Raw genomic sequence first — 18,872 nt, 5'->3', positions numbered from 1 at the left:
GGCATGTGTTGACATATACTCTCAATAAATCAGGATAAGTTTCCAGAAGGAGATGAGTTCTACGGTAAGCCTCAGTTGGAGACATAGGAGAGTGGGATTAATTACTCGACAAAATTAATTCATTTAAGTTTCTTATATAAATGCACTTCCAGATGTGTTCTGGAAATGGTGTGTACTTTGAATTTTTGTATCCCTGATCATTTTACTTCCTGTCTCTGAATCTTGGTTTCCTCATCTGTTAGACTAAGGGACTGGCACAAGAAGATTTCAAAGCTCAAACATACTATCACTTTGTATTTAAATATGAGAGTTTATGCTCCAAAGCTTCCTCTTCCTAGAGAAACCCTCTGAAGAAGCCTTAAACCTAATTAGCCTTTTCAGGTTAGGATTTTCACTTATCAAGTTTTCCAAATGGGGCACACTCCCCACCCTGACACATGCTCAGGAGGAATTTACCCTCATGCTACGTAAAATTCTCTGTTTCTCTTTCTAGGATAAGAGCTCCAGTTCCCAATTCAGGTTGGACAGAGATGCTACAGAGCAGAGGCTGGAGATCGAGCCATCCCTAGGATATACATATTTGTGCCTCAACCAGACAGTGAGTGCTAGATAAGATCTCAAGCCCTAAACTCTCCCATTATTGCCAAGGCAAAGAGTCATCCTGCCTTGTTACTTGCCTCTTTTATGTACACTCCTCAGGCTATTTTGGTCTTCCTGTGACATCTTTCTCCCTCTAAGGCTGCCCTTTATGCTTATTATAACTTGTTATTCAATTCACCTTGCCCTTGCCCAGGGATAACCAAAAGATAGATGCATAACTCTAAGGCATCTGGACTTGCTCATTAAGAGATATTTGATGTGAAGGGATATGTCATGTGAACAGGTCCATAGAATTAACTGTCTATCTTCTCCCTGTTAATAGAGGAGTCTAGACATCCAAGGTTTCATCAAAATAGGATGGGCCATAGCAGGAAATCAGTGGGGACCCCGTAAATTTGTTCAGGGCTGTTCCTTGCAAGATGTGTTTCTGTAAAAGTGTCTTTGGTAAACTACCCCAGGAAAATCAATTTTTAAGAGAAACACAGCTATATTGATGACAATTCCTGTTCTTACCTTGGGGTCCATTGGAAATGAGAGAAGCAGCTTTTGATTCAAATTTGGCTGCACGGGTCTTTAGGAATGTGAGATGAGAAACACTTCTGTCTGCAACACAAGATGAGGAGAAAGGCATAAAACGCTCCCAGGATTACCTCCTGCAAATATGGTAGCTGATGAAGGTGAGGAGGCAGCTCCTTTGGCCATGCTGATTGCAATGCTGACTGATCTAATGGTCTGACCAACAGTTATTTGCCCAGTAGCCATGGCGTGAAGCCAAAATATGAATGCTAATGGGCAAAATTGAGCTAAAGGGCATTCCTAGCACCACTACTTCCATCTTCAGCCCCTTTGAGGAGGCTCCAGTTATGAATAACAGTAATTTCCTTGGATTTTCTCCTCCTTCAGTGGGAAAGGGGATAGAGTTCAAGGGCTGCTATAGTCAATAGTTGAGCTAATGGTCAATCCAAAAGACAGAAATCCTTCAGGTCTTTCAAATCTTTGTCTCAATGATGGAAAAGGGATTGAACTTGTTCTGCTTGGTCTCAGAGGGCAGAACTAGGAGCAATGAATGGAAACTTCAGGAAGGCAGATTTGGGCTCCATATGAAGAAAGGCCTCCTTAGCCTTAGAGCTGTTCAAAAGTGAAATGGACTGCCTTGAAAGGAGGTGGATTCTCCACCATTAAAGATCTTTAAGTGGAGGTTGAATGGGGGGGATGTTAAACCCTGCTCAGGTATGGGTTGAACTAGAAACAGAGGTTCCTTACAAGTCTGTGATTCTCTGAGATCCTGTTTAGTGAGTCAGGACTGGGATATTCTCACATATTACAAATTGCTTTAGAGGGACCCTGGATGAAGCCCAGCTTGGTTTGGGTGCTTTTGTTTTTCCAAGAATAAAAATAATGATGATAGCAAACCAATTTCAAAAGTCTCTTTGCTCAAAACAGATCTGTAATTTGGGTAATGCAAGCATTATTACTTCTATTTCACAAATGAGGATACTAGGGCTCTGGAAAGGTTATATGACTTGCCATAATAACTTGGATAGTAAATGGTAGAGCTGACACTCCAACAGGCCCTCTGATTCCATGTCCAATGTTTAATCCACTATACCAAGGCTGTCTAACCTTAGGTTATCTTAGGGTTGCATTAAAATAAAATAATTATTTGAGGGCCACACCCAGAATAAAAAATACAGTATATTAGCAGAAAGTCATGGAATGTGCATCATCGATATGACAGGTGAAGGCACAAAGTGCAAAAGCAAACACAAAACAACAAAGCAATGACACAACAGTATAAAGGTAGGTGCATACTGACTAGTCTGCATCGTACAGATGGAATGCATCCCACAGATCAACTGAAAATTCCATGAGATATAATACTGCTTAAAAACACCAAAGAAAATTAACACCAACGAGATTATTTATTAGTGATGGAATTAAAAAATCCAATACTCATTCCGTGCAAATTATTATTTTGTATTTTCACTTGTGAAAATTAAAACCCACAGGCAGGGTGCATAAAATCTCACTGTGAGCTGCATGTGGCCCGCAGGTTGTATTTTGGACAGCCCTGCACTATAACATTCTTGAATTGGCTTGGGACCCATGATAGGTCCTTCGGAATCTTTCTACACCTGAGGATTCTTTAATAGGAAGAGAACTATAGTCATATGTGTGTGTATATATATCTTTTCCATGTCATCCTGACCTTTTCCCTCCACTTTCCCCCAACATGACCAAGGTGCCCACAGTTATTTCAGACCCAACCTGATACAAAACTAAGCCCCCAAAACTCTGAAGTTTCTAGAGATGTCCTGAGGTCTGGATGATGAGCCGAAAATGACCCCTCCCCATCCCACTTTATAACCTGAAGGATCTAGAAGAACAGGATGGCTTATAGACCTGCCGTCATTGATACTCAGTAGTCAAGTTAAATGTAGCAGATGGTTGTAATTCCCATGAGCCAATGCTCAGATTGCAGCTGATTTCATAGATGATTTGCCCACTGGGTTCATAAATGTAACCAAAGAAAACTAGAAAACCAACAAATTAAAACCCCCAATTAAACACCAAAATAGAAATCTTGGAAATCAAAGAAGAGATTAAGGAAAAAACCGATAAATAAAAATAGGATTTTTTAAGGAGGGGGAGAAACAATGAAATAGATAAACCATTAGTTTATTTGATTTTTTTAAAAAAGGAAAAACAAATTACCAGTATTAAAAATGAAAAAGGAGAATTCATAACAAATGAAGAACTTCTGAAATTTCCACCATTATAGTTATTTCTCTTTTTAAGTCAATGTTTACAAAATCAATTGTTGTAATGCAAATATGTTATAAGGGGCATCACTCAAGTTCTCAAATGGACCCAGGACAGAAGCTCTTAACATTTTTTTTGTGACTTGTACCTTTTGACAGTCCGGTGAAACCTATGCATAGTATTTGTGGTATTCAGAGTAAGGTTTTTAGATACAGAAAATAAAATACATACGATTACCAAAGAAACCAATTATATGAAAATATAATTATCCAAATTTCTCATGTTAAGAGCCCTTGATATATGATCTCCATCACGTTGGTATTCCAAGGGTGAAGATTACAATCCATCCATGCCTGCCCATCCTATGTGACTTTTGTCCATTTCCTCCCATAAGTTGACCTAACAGGCTAGAAGACTACTTCACTTTCTCCTCATGAAGGTACTACCTCTCTACTTGTTTTCCTTGGATGTTGCCGTATAATCATCTCAACTCCTCTTCCTATCATACAGTTCTTTGATGATCTCTTTTACTCCTCTTCTCCTTCAGAGTTCCCCATTGATTATATGTTCCACTCACACCCGCCATTTTCAATTTGGTTTTGAAATATCTCGTCCAGCTTTCTTTAAACTGGTTTTTCCCTCCCCTGCTTCTCTTTGCTTTATGAGATGGTACTTTTTATATCATACCTCCTCCCTTTCTGTAACATTTTATGAGTTTGTTTTTTTTAGCCCAATGTTTCAATATAATTTTGGTAATAATATAATAACTCATATTTCTTCAATGCTGCAAGATTTATATACCACTTTCCTTACAACAGCATTGGGAAGTAGGTCTTATAAAGATAATTACTTCTATTTTATACATGAAGGAGGTTCAGAGAGATGAAATGACTCCACCAAGGTCACTCAGGTAATAAATAGCAAGGTCAGGACTACAACCCAGATCTCCATTCTTTAGATCCAGCGACTTTTTTTTTTAAAAAATCGTTAAATTTATGAATTTTGTCTTTCACCTAATGGTTACTGTTCCCAGGTATGGGCTCTGTCAGTGAATGAGCATTAATTAAGCCCTCACACTGTGCTATGTGCTGGGTATACAAAAAAGGGCAAAAAACAGTTGATGCCTTCAAAGAACTCCCATTTTAATGGGGGTGAAAACACGCAAACAACTGTGTACTAGAATTTTAGCTGAGATTTGAAGGAAGCCAGGAAAGCTAGGAGACAGAGATGAGGAGGGAGGGCTTTCTAACCATGGAAAACAGCCAGTGAAAATGCCCAGAGTTAGGAGAAGGACTTGTATGAGGAACAGCAAGGAGGCTAGTTTCACTAGATTGCAGTGAATGGAGAGGATGTAAGTGTAAGAAGACTGGAAAGGTAGGAAAGACAAGATTATAAAGAGCTTCAAAAGCCAAACAAACAACTATATATTTGATTCTGGGGGATAATAGGGAACCACTGGAGCTATCTCTGTGTGTGTGTGTGTGTGTGTGTGTGTGTGTGTGAGAGAGAGAGAGAGAGAGAGAGAGAGAGAGAGAGAGAGAAATAGAAGAGAGAAAGAGGGGAGAGAGAAAAAAGAGAAAAGGGGGGGGGAGAGGAGAGAGTAAGAGAAAAGAGAGACAAGAGAGAAAAAAGAGAGAGAAGAGAGAGATTGAGAGAGAGAAAAAGAGAGAGAAAGAGGGGAGAGAGGAGAGAGAGAAAAGAGAAGAGGGGAGAGAGAGAAGAGAAAAAGGGGGGAGAGAGGAGAGAGAAAGAAAAGAGAGAGAATAGAGAGAAAAAAGAGAGAGAGGGAGAGAGAGAGAGAGAGAGAGACAGAGAGAGACAGAGAGAGAGAGAGAGAGAGAGAGAGAGAGAGAGAATCTGCACTCTAAGACAATCATTTTGACAGCTGAGTGGAGGATGGGGTGAGGTGAGGAGAGACTTGAGATAGGGAGAACAATCAGCAGGCTAATCCATGTGTCAGATGATAAGGGTTTATACCAGGGTGGTTGCAGTATCAGAAAAGGGTCTATTTCAGAGACCTTGTGAAAGTAGAATTAAAAAGACTTGGCAACAGGTTGTTCATAGGGAGTGAAAGAGAGAAGTTGAGGACGACACTTACGTTGGAAGCTTGGGTAAGTGGGAGGATGGTAGTATTCTTGACCATAATTAGGAAGTTGACTGGGCTCTACAAAGGCCCTTGTCAACCAGATGAATTTGTTTCCAAGTCTAAGTCTTCTTAAGAGGCAGCTAGATCACTCAGTGGATAGACCACTAAGCCCAGAGCCAGGAAGATCTGAGTTCAAATCTGACCTTAGACACTTACTAGCTGTGTGACCTTGGGTAAGTCATTTGATATCTCTCAGTCTCAGTTCCCTCACTTGTTAGATGGGAAAAGTAATAGTAACACAGGGTTGTTGTGAAGATCAAATGAGAAACATGTAAAGCGCTCTACAAACCTTAAATCACCGTATAAATACTGGCATCATTATATATTGAAACACCGGGCTTTGCCTTAAACGTACCTTCTGAGTCTTCAGAGTGGTTAGTAAGGACAGGTGTGTTTAGCTTGCAATACATGTGTCCTGAGATCATATTCCAAATTATAATTTCCCCATCATAACTGGAGGTGGCAAGAAGAGAAGGTGGGCACTGAACCACACATAAAATATCGTCCTTATGTCCCTGGCTCTATAAGAATGATAGGTGGGGAGAGAGAGTGAGACTGAGCAAGTAGTCAAACAATCAATAGACATTTATTAATTGCATTAGGGCTACAAAAAGAGGCTGTAAAGGAGAGGATTCAGGAAGATGCCTCCCTTTACAACTAGCCGTATGTTTAGGGCATTATTCCGGTCTCCTTTGTGGTTTAATCTGGTCTAGTGGATTGGGCATCTAGGTGGCGAAGTAGATAGAGTGTTGGGTCTGGAGTCAGGAAGACTAATCTTCTTGAGTTCAAATTTGGCCCCAGACACTTACTAGTTGTGTGACCCTGGGCAAGTCACTTGCTTCAGTTTCCTTCTCAGTAAAATGAACTGCAGAAGGAAATGGCAAACTACTCCAGTATATCTGCCAAGAAAACCCCAAATGGGGTCATGAAGAGTCACACACAAATGAAACGAATGAACAGTGGATTGAGGAAAATCTACTGCCTCTCTTCAGGTCAGACAGTAATTTTAGACTAGAGATGGCTCAGTATGAGGGAAAGAGGATTGGATTTGGGGTTAGCGTATCTAACACAGGCCTCTCTGGGCATGCCCGGTTCTAACATGGAGATGGCCTTGAGGGGCCTTTGAGCATGCCAAGTTTGCCTAATATGGAGCCTACAAAGAGCCCTACCATGTGGGAGAGGGAAGCTTCCTTTGGTTGGCTGCCTGTGTGGTGAGACTGAGCCATTCGCTCTCTTTCCCATCATTTTTTCTACTGTGCTCTCTTGAATAAATTTGATCTGCTTCTGCCAGCATGGATGCCTGAACTGAATGTCTGGGAGGGGAAGGAATATCCTTTCTATACTTCCTCTCTTTTACCCCTTTTCCAAGGAATGGACCTGGGGGTATTTGATTATGCTTTGTGTTATTTGTCCTCAGTTTCACCGTCCAGAGGTGATCCTCATAGATCCATGAGTTTGAGTCTTGATGACCTGGGAGTCAGAGGAGGAGGAGGATTATGCCTCCCACAGGCTGGGAAGTATATTTGTGATCATGTCTTAAAAAACATATTCCTTTGTAAAAAGGTCTGTGTTACAGATTGGGGCTGAACTTTCTATTAGAACTTGGTATGCACAGAGAAGTCTGGGTTATATGAGTTTGAATTCTGCTTTTTGCTACTTACCTCCTACTACTTGTGTAATCTTGGTCATGTCACTAGTAACTTCTCTGGGCCTCAGTTTCTTCATTTGTAAAAAGGAGGGTGGGGTATAGAGGATCTCCACAGTTCTTCCTGGTTCTAAATCCCATGATACCCCCTGGTCTCACTTTTCCCATGAAGCCAACATTTCTGCCACTTCCTTTACCATGTTGGCTGACTTGTACTGTTCACAGGGCACTTGAACTCCTTGCTTAGAAAGAATGAATGGAAATGAAAACTCAGCTGCCTTCTTTCTCCCCAGCCTGGCTGTGATTTGTCTTGCAGATTGCCATAGAGCAACACAATACCGAACTCTCCAAGGTGGTCCAGCTTTCAGAAAACAACCTCGGCCCTCCATCTGCATGCAAAGCCCTCTGATTACTAAATCTTTTCATACTTTCCACCTGGTCACCACAGTGGCAAGTGCATGCTGATCAGAATTCAAATGATCTGCCCTTTTCAAAAGATGACTCTCAGGAAGCTATTAATTATCCTGGGCTGAGCCAGATGGCAGGCAGCCCTTAAGAAAGAAAAGACATTTAAAAATGATCTTCCAAGATTGTCACTGCAGAGTTGTAAAGATTTCCTATGACATCAGGTTTAAACTTTAGCTGTATTTAACTCATTTCTTCTTTTCCAAAGGAGGCAAATTGAATGACAGTTGGTTTATTATACGTCTATGAAGATCTTGTTGGTTCTGAAGAGATTACCATTTCTTTCCAAATACCCTAAGAGTATCCGTGTGGGTGATAACTCACAGAGTAGTCTGGTAGTCAGGTGACATGTATTTTGATTCAGTTCTGCCACTAACTTGTGTGTCTGTGAATAAATGACTTTTCTTAAATGAGACTTAATCTACTCATCTATAAAACGAATGGGCTGGACTAGCTGATCTCTAAGGTATCTTCAGGTCTATAATTCTAGTTGGGGGTGAGGATGGAAGAGGACTGAAGAAAGAAATCTGGAAAGAAGAAGTAGTTTATTCCCACTCAGCTGCTACACATTTCCTTCTTCCAATATTTCCCCCTTCTCTTCCTCCCTCCCCCACCCTCTCTTGCCCAATACTGCCCAAGGCTATATGAGCAGTCATGTTTATATCCCTTGATGTAACCATGACTTCATTGGACTTGAATAGCCCTGGAGGAAAATTGGGCGTTTGCTTAGTAGTCTATAGGTCAATCTGTACTTTTCTAAGAGGAGAGGCCAAGAGAAGGGAGGGGAGAATTGGAGAAGAGAGAGACAGAGAGAGAAGGGGAGAGAAAGAGATAGAGAGATAGAAAGATGTGGGGGAGAGACACACAGAGAGAGACAGAGAGACAGACAGAGAGAGAGACAGAGACAAAGAGAGAGAGACAGAGAGAAAGACAGACAGAGACAGACAGAGGGAGATAGAGAGAAAGACAGAGAGACAGAGAAACAATATCCTGTCTTTCTTGGGAGCTCAGCTTAGTGGTTTGACATGCCATAGATTTACCCCTAAATAGTAATAATATTACTTACTAAGAGGCAAAAGGGACCTAAGAAATTATCTAGTACTATTTCATCTTTAAAAAGGAGAAAACTGTAGTACAGAGAGGTTTAGTGACTTGACCAAGGTTACACAGGTTGTAAGTAGAAAGTAGGTTCCTTGAGGGCTGGTACTGTATCACTTTTTCTTTTACATCCTTAGTGCCTAGCAGAGTACTTGGCACATAGTGAGTCCTTGATAGATGATATTTGGTTGATTTAATGGCAGAACCTTTATTTAAATCTGGTCCTCTTGTTTCCAAGTCCCAAGTTCTTTCCACTGTACCATATTACCTCCCTTCAGACAGCAGGCATGGAGTTCTATGAACTTAGGGACATTTAGAGTCCTCATATGAATCACAAAGAGTTCCTCTAGCACTGGGGTATTGGATCATGGGGTTTTGGATCATGGACCAGAGATTATCTGGTTCAACTCCCTCATTTTGGAGTTGAGGACATTGAACTTCAGAAATGTTAGAAGACTTGCCCATGGTCACACAGATAATAAGTGTCATAATCAAGATCTGAATCCTGGTTTTCTGATTCTGAATCTGATGCTGTTCCCAGTATATTCTGTGACTTCTGCAGACAAGTAGGAAGCTAACTTGAAACCCCTGTGCCCTCTAAGCTCGGACGAGCATTTAAGGGAAGAGCATTGGATTGTTACAACTGTATACTTGTGGGGGAGCCCTGGAGTGGGGGTGTACGTGGCTCCTAGTTCACCTATGACATCCTCATCATCAGTTTCTAGCTCTGCCCATCAATACGATAGGTCAGTCAGTCTGACCCTAGAAGCACGCATTGCATTCATGGCCATCTCCAGTCATCTTGGCAAATATCAGGCCACTGGACCCAGATGACTCTGGAGGAGAAAGTGAGGCTGGTGACCTTGCACAGCCCTCCTTCACTCAAGCCAAAGTCAACTGCAAGTCATGTCATCATCTCCCTGATGTCATGGTCCTCTTTGAGAACAAAGGACAAACACAGCAACAAGAACAAGCATGCATGCTCTTTACCTTGCTAGGCAACACCTCGATGTGAATAGTTCTGTTCAGGGATTAAGTGGATTTAGCAGATGTTCATTTTAATAGTAAGCTTTATCATCTAGACTTGGGTAGTAGGCCATACTACCATACCAACACTTCTTGGCACTCTTTCCTTTCCCAGGTAAGTCAGTGAAGTTCTAAGACTCCCTTGGACAAAGGAGACATTCTTTTTTATTCCTACTTTTCAGGGGGTGAATAAGGACCCGAGGTAAAACTTACTAGATCATCTGGCCAATGTGGCTGAGGCTTCCAGAAGTGATGGAAGTCATGAGGAGAATCCTGCACCAAAAATCAAAGAGGACAATGAGCAGTCAACACGGTCGCGCGACGGAGAGAAGGATTTGTTCCACCTCCTAACCCTTTGAAATTCAGCTACCTGGGCCCCACCATTGATTTAAATCCTCAAAATGTCATAGCAAAGTCCCCTTGAGCCCATGTAAATGAGAAGCAATGCAGCGCAAAAGCATTAAGGTAATTACATTTCAGCAAATCATATTTCTGGTGACAGCTTTTGCCAGGATACTGATGAAAAGAGTGGGCCAGTCACTGCCCCATCTTCATTATTACACCTACAGCTATTTATTGCACATTGTGCTATAAACAAAGAACAAAACCATCAAACTCTGAAATACAAGCCTACTCTAAGAAAAGCTGGGTAATCAGCTCTCCAATAAGCCTGAGAATGAATGTAAACCTGTCTTCCAGAAAATACTCTTTCACCTTGCTATGTTATGTGAATAGAGAAATGAAGCATTCGTATCTTAAAATAAAGGAACATTTTTCAAATGAATAATTAACTTACGATTTGGAAGTAATTTTCTGTTATGTCTGACTGTATTGTGGAACCATAGTATGAGAGGTTGACCATTCCTTTTAGCCATTATTTTTAACCTCTCCCTTTTCTCTACTTAACCTTGCTGGGCCCCAGACACAGAAAAAGATGGACGAGGTTTTGTTCTTGGCCATTAACATAGCTATTAACTGATGGGAGTGGCAGAGAAACCTACATATATGTGTTTTCTAATTGTACTAATTTTTAGTGATTCTTCCCTGGCCCCAGGGCCCCCTGGCCACATTACTACCCATTTATAGATGAGGGAGTTGGAGTTGATTGCCTCTTAGGTACTGTCTAGCTCTCTATCTATGATCTTCCTTCTCCCTTTGCCCTCAGAAAAATACTAAAACAAGAAACAAAACAAGCATCTTTATCTCACAGCTGCTACCTAGTGGCTAATAAATTTATTTGAGTCACTTTCTTGATCTTCCCTGGGCCCACTTTTTGATAGTAGGAACAGCGAGTAACAATATGAACAAGAGGGAACAGGAAGAGAAGCAAAGAACCCAGATGAATTATAGTCTGGATAATCAGCCTCTGAATAGTCTTTGGTTGATTGCCATCAAACTAGAGACAACTAAAGCCAGTCTTGTCCCTAGGATAAGAAGAAATACTGCCCTCCAGCACACCAGTTGCCTTGCCTTTGATTGAGATTGCCTTTGGATAATGGAATGGGCCAGCTCAGAGCCCTCTCCTAGGAAATTCTTCTTTGCTACCCCAGAGAGTTTCTGTCTTGCTCCTAATTTCTATTTCCTGCCCTACCCCCGCCACCGTGGCAAGATGTCATTTTCTTTAGGAAAAATATTTGAGAAAAGAAGACTGTAATTTTGATTGTATTGCATTCTTAAAGAATTTCATAGTCATTCCAAAGGCAAAAAAATTTATTCCTCTCACTCTCCTAGCACTTGCTTTCCCTCTAGATATGTATGAGCACAGAAGTAGGTAATATACATATGTTTTCTATTCAACAAACATTTATCGAGTACATAATATGTGCAAGGTACTATGCCAAACTATGAGAAAGAAAAAAATGGACAAGAGTTTTTGTGGGTTGGTTTTTTTTCTTTTTGGCTATTAACAAATGCTATTGATGAGAATGATGAAGAAACCTACAGATACCTTTCTTGTCTTACAAGAAGAAATAATGTAAATCCATAGGTGTCAACAGGAGTTGAAGAGTGGTTGTTCATGATTTCCTGATAAGGGGTTATTGAGGACATAAATAATACGAGTTGTTCAAGGGACATTTCTGGTTCATGATGGAGGCTTCTGAAAGTTGTCAAATATGATGACCATGACCTACATCTGATGATTTCTGTTGGGACAAATTATGCCAACAGGAAGAATCTAGAAAGCATTGCTAAAGATTTTAAAGTCCTGAGGAAAATAAAAAAAAATGAAGACCTTAGGGACAAAGTGGTATTTTCATCATCATTGCTTCTTGAAGGTAGAGGGTTCAGAAGACAAATGTGGATTAAGGAGTAAATGAAGATTTAAGATAGTGTCTGAGAATGAGATTTGGATTTTATGAATTTTAGCTTAAAATATAGTAATGATTGGCTTTTGAGAGATGAAATGTACCTGATTAGGGTTGGTAAAAAAAAATTTTGTTTGGAATCCTCTGTAGTACATTTAGCCTCTAGGCTTATTTTCTTAACCTACACTCCAAATGGAAAGTTGGGTTCCCAGAGCATGTCTGACTACATATCCCTTCAAGGTCCTAGAGGTAACCGAGAGGGACTGGTGTATCTTTCTAGTACTATTGTCCATGAACACCCATCAAGTTAACATCTCCTCAGTAATCATTAACCAGTCATTAATACCATGACATCCCCATTGGTCTTTCTCAGGATCAATGAATCAATTAATAGCAATTAGCTTTTACAAAGTGATATTTACAGGAATTATATAGAAAGACCTGAAGTACAAAAACTTCTGAGACCTGGAGCACAGTTCTCCCTACCACCTCAGCTGTTGGATCTCTAATGTGTTTTTTTCTGACCTTTCAAAGTTCACAAGATCATAATCTTGTCCATTTTGTGCCTGACACTCATTTATCTAAGTTCAAGTAGAAGAGACACAGCATATGCAGAAGAAACAGCAGCTCCATGTGTTTGGGACTATATGGCACCTAGGTGGAGGAGAAACTCCCCCATCTATAGGTTTACAGTATTTTTTTTTCCCTCCTCACCCAAAAGCTACTAGAGGAACACTCAGTTCTAGCTTAGAGGCTTTTTACATTAGTAAACAGTCACAGACTACCTGTACATGCTCAAAATCAGGGTTCAGCACTTCTATTATGCATACATAGGTGCAAACTTACCAGTCCTCCACACAGATACACACCAGGCAGAGAACACCATGCATATTCTTAAGGACTGGGGCTCTTCTTGGCCAGTCATCCATTATGCTTGTAAATCTGCTTAGAGCTTTAAATTGAAATTTGAGGAGGAAGAAGAAAAATGCTCCAATACATCTAGATATTATAGAGAGCAGCAGTCACAACATAGGAAGAATAGCAGAAGAAAGAACCACTTATTTACAAGAAACAATATACAAAAAGAGGAAGAGCAATAAAATTCATGGCCTCAGATCCATAAATTCACAAAATAGGAGTAATAAATAGGGTGAACTAGAGATCTTAATGCAAGGAGGTAAATATGAACTAATATGGACCATTGAGACTTAATAAGATGTGATTCATGACTGGACTATGACTCACAAAAGGTCTCCTTCATTCGAAAGAAATAAAGTAGATTTAAAAGGAGGAGTAGAGAAGCATTGCATGTTAAGAAGCTAGACTGGTTTCAGGAAAGCTAGGACCAAGGAAGCATGCTGAAGAGCATTTGGGCAAGAATGGATGGAGGTAGAAATAGCATTATGACCTGGACAGAAAGGAGAATTAGATAAGTTTGCAAAGCACATACAAACTTAGCGTAGTGGCACGCTACAGCAGTGATGGGGGACTTTAATTATCTGGATATCTTCTGAAGTCCTCTCTCTGCTGACAGTGGAACATCTGACAGATTCCTGACTTGCCTTAATGATTATTTCATTCTTCAAAGGGTAAAAAAAAAAGCCACAAGAACCACCATTATGGCTCTGATTGACCAACCAAAGGGAATTTGTTGCTAGAGTAGACATGATTGAAACTGTGGCAGTAAGAAATAATTATGTCTTAAAATTCACTTTGGAGAAAGAGAAGAAAACTAGGCATAGTCTGATATGCAAAATATATTTTAGGAGTGGATTTTAAAGGGTTCAGTGAAAGGATAGGTAATCAATGAAGTTAGTTAACAAGCATTTAATAGATGTCTACTATGTGCCAGGCACTGAAGATACAAAGATAAATGCCCTCAAGGATATTACAATCTAACCTGGGGAAACACGTACATATGTGTAAGGAGAGGTTGACTAATGAGGGCTATCCATTGGGCTGGAGTTCCTAACCTTTTTTGCGTCATGGACCATTTTGGCAGTCTAGTGAGGCCTATGGATCCATTCTTAGAAGTGTTTTTAAATTCACAAAATATAGAATATTACAAGGAAACTAATTATATTGAAATGGTTCTAAAAATATTAAACATAAAAAAAACAAATTCACAGACCACAGGTTAAGAATTTCTGTCTCAGAGCTGCTCAGATTTGTTTTTCCTTGTGTGTTGTACAAAGTATACACAGATGTTCCTTGCTTAATTTTAATTTAATATGTTAGAACTTTGGGAATCTGTTTCCAGCCATGACTGACTAAGAAGCTAGTATTATATGGTGATGAAAATCTTCTAATTGGTTACAAGGCCAGAAGAACCAATGACTTAGAAGATATTGAACTGGAATGGAGTTCACCTACACAAAGGACAATCCAATAGTATCTCAGTCCCTTTTCCTTCCTAGCAGCAAGGACTGCTGTGAATCATTGGGTGAGAGGCTGCCCTATCTCCCACCTGGCTACTTTGTGTCCACAAGCACATGATACCACTCTTTCTTTTGTTTTTATTCTTTCCAGATATTAGGTGAATGACTTTTCTGAGAGGGTAGTGCTTTAGCAACCTTGTCAGTTTTGGAGATCCATCACAGCCATCAGAGAGCCCTCTAGCAATTGAAGTCAGGTACAGTGCCAGGCCTGGGGTTAGAAAGACCTAAGTTCAAATCTGGCCTCAAACACTTATGAGCTGTGTGACCCTGGGAAAGTCATTTAACCCTGTTTGCCTCAGTTTCCTCAAATGTAAAATGAGCTAGAGAAGGAAATAGCAAACCACTCTAGTATCTTTTCCAAGAAAACCCCAAACAGGGTTACCAAGAATCAGACGTGACTGAAACAACTCGACGACAATAACAACAACATAGAGTCCTGTGACAGCGGTAGCAATGGATGACAGTTGAGGTAATATCTGAGGATGGATGTGGAAAGCTCCGATGACAGCAGCTTCAGGCTTGGTGACCCTTTGTGATGAAGAGAAGTGCTGGTTAGTGATTCTAGAAAGGCACTGACCCACCAAGCCCAGCAGACTCCTTTACCCAAGGAGAACCTCGCAAGGATTCCATGAGTCAAGAAGTGAGAAGGTACTCCTTGATGCATTTGGCATGTACCTTGCCACCGTGTGTCTTCAGTTGGAGTCCACTTTCTCCGTGGACTTTCTATGTGCAAGGAAAGAGTGTGTCCCCCAGTCTGGTGGGGAGGATATTTGTGCACCTTCCTCTCCCTCCTATAGCTTCTCAGGAACTCTTTTGTAAAAGCTAATTGATATCAGCTGGCTGATTGATAATGAGAAGCACATTGGATGGAGGCTTGTGAGAGATAGTACTAGGAACTCCTACCTCTCAGGATTACCCAACCCTCAGGGTCACCTTAGAACCTTGAGGGGAGCAGCAGTCATTGCTCTCTGAGGATCCAACAGGCCAGTGCAAATGGGAGTTGGGGAATGAACACAAAGAGAGAGCTACACCTAGTTTTACAACCTTAGACTATCCTTGATTCTTCCTTCTCCCTCAACTCTCATCTAATCAGTCATCAAGTCTTGTTGATTTTCGTTCTACAGGGTCCCTCACATATCTGTTCACCTTTGCATTAACATAGCCTTTATCCTAGTATAAGTCCTCATCACTTTTCCTGTGGACCACTACGACCGCCTCCTAATCGGTCTCCATGTCTCCAAGTTCCTCAGAGCTACCAAACTGATATTCCTAAAATATAGATATGATCATGTTACCCCTCCCTCCATCTCAATCCCACCTGAAAAATCTTCAGTGGTTCCCTGTTGCCTTTGGCATAAAATACAAAATCCTCTGTCTGGCATTTAAAGCCTTCCATACCTATATTTCTAATGTAATTTCATTTTACTCTCTGAAATGCACTCTGTTTCAGTCAAACTGACTTTCTAGCTCTTCCTCATTTTCCAGCTTTGGATACAAATAGAGCTACTTGACTATGCCTTAAACCCAAATCACTCTGCCTCTCCCTGATGGGTCCCAGCCCTAGCCTCATTTGGTTATTATTTGGGTTTTGGTGACTCAGAGTGAGTGTAGCACTTATTTCTGTTCTGGCCAGAATCCTTGAGGGTCCCAGATTGATTTTCTTTTTTCAGTATTTTTTTGGGTTCCAAGCTTGAGGGGATGTGCTGTTGTTTTCAGAGCTATTTCTATACAGCCAGCTCTGCTATACCAGCACTCCTCCTTCCCCAAGAACCCCCAACCTGGACTGGACTCAGATCTTCAGCAGGCTCTGCACTCCTGCTCTGATCTGCCACTTAATTCCTCCCACCAGGTGGCCTGGGGCCAGAAGCAACTGCAGCTGTAGTTCTGTAGCTGCCCCCCCTCTGCTGCCCCAGGGCAGTAGCTGAACCAAACTCTATCACCCTGTCCCCAGCAGCTTTTCCCACTAACCTTCTCTGTTGTCTTTGGTGTTTGTGGGTTGAGAAGTCTGGTAACTGCTGCAGTTCACTGATTCAGGGTGCTAGGGCCCGCTCTGCCTGGCTCCTGGTCTGGTTGGTCCTGCCACCACCCAGGCTGGGTTCTGCTCTGCTCCTCTCCCAGCTCCGTGCGTGAGAGACCTCACCCAGAGACCATTCAGGCTGTCCTGGGCTAGAGCCCTGCTTCCCTCTACTATTTTGTGGGTTCTGCAGTTCTTCTCTGTTGTCTTTGGTGTTTGTGGGTTGAGAAGTCTGGCAACTGACACAGCTCACTGATTCAGGGCGCTAGGGCCTGCTCTGCCTGGCTCCTGGTCTGGTTGGTCTGTGAGGCCCACGCTGGGCTCTGCTTCGCTCTGCTCCAGCTCCACGCGCGATAAACCTCACCCAGCAACCATCCAGGCTGTCCTGGGCTGGAGCCCTGCTTCGCTCTGCTATTTTGTGGGTTCTGCAGTTCTAGAATTGGTTCAGAGCCATTTTTATAGGTTTATGGAGGAACTTGGTGGGGAGCTCACGCTAGTCCCTGCTTTCTAGCCACCATCTTGGCTCAGCCCCCCTGATTTTCTTTTTTGAGCAGGCAAACTAGGCCATCTTTCACCTCATTTCTCACTTAGCCTTAAATCACTGGATCACTGAATGGGTGCTGCCTCAGACAAACTGACACCGAGGAACGACCTATGCGTTGCCCCTGGATTCAGATGACAGTGAAGGAAAGAGTGAGGCTGATGACTTTGCCCAGCCCTGCCTCACCTAAATCCAGTTCACTTGCAAATCAAGCTATCACCCTCCTGATGTCATTGGTCCTCTTTCAGAATGAAGGGTGAACAATAACAATATGTGGTCTTCATGTCTGAAATGCATCTGGTACCTCCTACTGATAGAATCCTTAGTTTCCTTCAAAGCTCAGGTCCTACTTTCTATATATGGGGACTTTTCCTGATTTCCCCAATTAATTGCATTCTCTCCCTCTTGAAACTATTTTGAATTTACTTACTTGGGTAAATATTGTATTCCCCCAGTAGAAAAATTTTTAAAAAGCGTGATATGAGAGATAATACGCGGAACTCCTATCTCTCAGAATTACCCAACTCTTGGGGTTACCAGACACACTCTTTCTTTGTACATAGAAAGTCCATGGAGAGTGGGCTCCAACTTAACATACATGGTAGCAAGGCATATGACAAATGCAGCTAAGGAATACCTTCTTACTTCTAACACAAGAAGTCTTTTCTTGATTCATGGAATCCTCATGAGATTCTCCTTGGCTAAAGATCTCTGCTGGGCTTGGTGGGTCAGTGTCTTTCTAGAATCACCAGCCAGCACTTCTCTCCATCACAAAGGGTCACCAAGCCTCAAGCTACTGTCATCAGGTCTTTCTATATCCTTCCTCCGATATTAACTAGACTGTCATTCATTGCTCCCCCTGCTCCTTGAGGGCAGGCACTTTCGCCCCTATGTAACCTCAGCCTTTGTAACTGTACCTTGCACACAGGTGTTTAATATGTGTGTGTTATTAAAAATTGAATTGAGTATATTAAAAAAGCAGAAGATTGTAAGGAGGGAGACCAATTAGGATGGTAGACCTTGCAGGCAGGAACTATGTGTCTTATTGATTTTTTTTATTCCCCACTGCAACTAGCTCAGTGTCTTGCACGTAACAACAGCTCAATAAATGCTTGTTAAAATGAATGGATTCTAAGGGTGGCCCGATGTGACTCAGCCACGTCTGCCACTTACTGTCTCTCTAATCAGTTTCCTTCTGCACCCGGCTGAGACCAGGGAGAACAAACAACAGAAGGAGCAAAACCAGGACAGGAAAAATGTAAGTAGAAGAGAAGCTAAATAATTCTTCCCTGACTCAATTTTTGCTTCACTGGCCAGGTATGTTATCAGGTGAAAAATACTAAAGATGAATGTGTTGGCCTCTTCCCAATATTTCTTTGTAAAAGAAAAATAGCCAACTTATAGAAAGTTTATTCTGAATCAGGCAGTTGAAACTGTCTTATTTTGCTGTTCACTTACAAAATACATGTTTATTCTTCGGTCCCATCCCACAGCTATGATGTACCTAGAACGATAAAAAGTTCAGGAGTCAGATAATTAAGTTTGTATTAATAAATCAAGGACTCATGATTTCATCACACTAACATGGATTGCAACCCATCTGTAACTTAATCAAGTTTTAGAAGGTTGGATGTCTTGGACTAAAAGACCTCTAGGTTCTAAATCTAGAATCCAATGAACTTTGACTCCAAAGCCACAAGCTAACAGACAACTACTTTTTCATTTTGCAGTACTCAGAGAATTTGTTAGTCTCAAGTAGGATGTTGAGCTTACGTTATCCTGGGCTGCTAGTCCTGGGTGGTAAGAAAAACCTACAAAGGGGCCTAACAT

At 41.4% G+C, this 18,872-nt stretch overlaps 1 protein-coding gene across 1 annotated transcript in view; it reads right to left on the bottom strand.

Annotated features, from left to right (window-relative positions):
• Nucleotides 1-18,872, bottom strand: part of LOC118836883 (WD repeat-containing protein on Y chromosome-like) — a 175,262-nt gene that overhangs the window by 19,465 nt on the left and 136,925 nt on the right. The window contains exons 18-21 of the mRNA XM_036744003.1: nucleotides 18,501-18,546; nucleotides 9,957-10,016; nucleotides 5,844-6,030; nucleotides 1,114-1,203 (exon numbers count right to left, since the gene is read on the bottom strand). Of these exons, the coding sequence (XP_036599898.1) occupies nucleotides 1,114-1,203; nucleotides 5,844-6,030; nucleotides 9,957-10,016; nucleotides 18,501-18,546 (383 nt within the window). The remainder of the gene's footprint in view (nucleotides 1-1,113; nucleotides 1,204-5,843; nucleotides 6,031-9,956; nucleotides 10,017-18,500; nucleotides 18,547-18,872) is intronic.

The sequence above is a fragment of the Trichosurus vulpecula genome, chromosome 2, assembly GCF_011100635.1.
Source record: "Trichosurus vulpecula isolate mTriVul1 chromosome 2, mTriVul1.pri, whole genome shotgun sequence".
Taxonomy (NCBI): domain Eukaryota; kingdom Metazoa; phylum Chordata; class Mammalia; order Diprotodontia; family Phalangeridae; genus Trichosurus; species Trichosurus vulpecula.
Note: the sequence above shows the minus strand (reverse complement) of the source record. Positions and strands in the feature narration are given on the sequence as shown.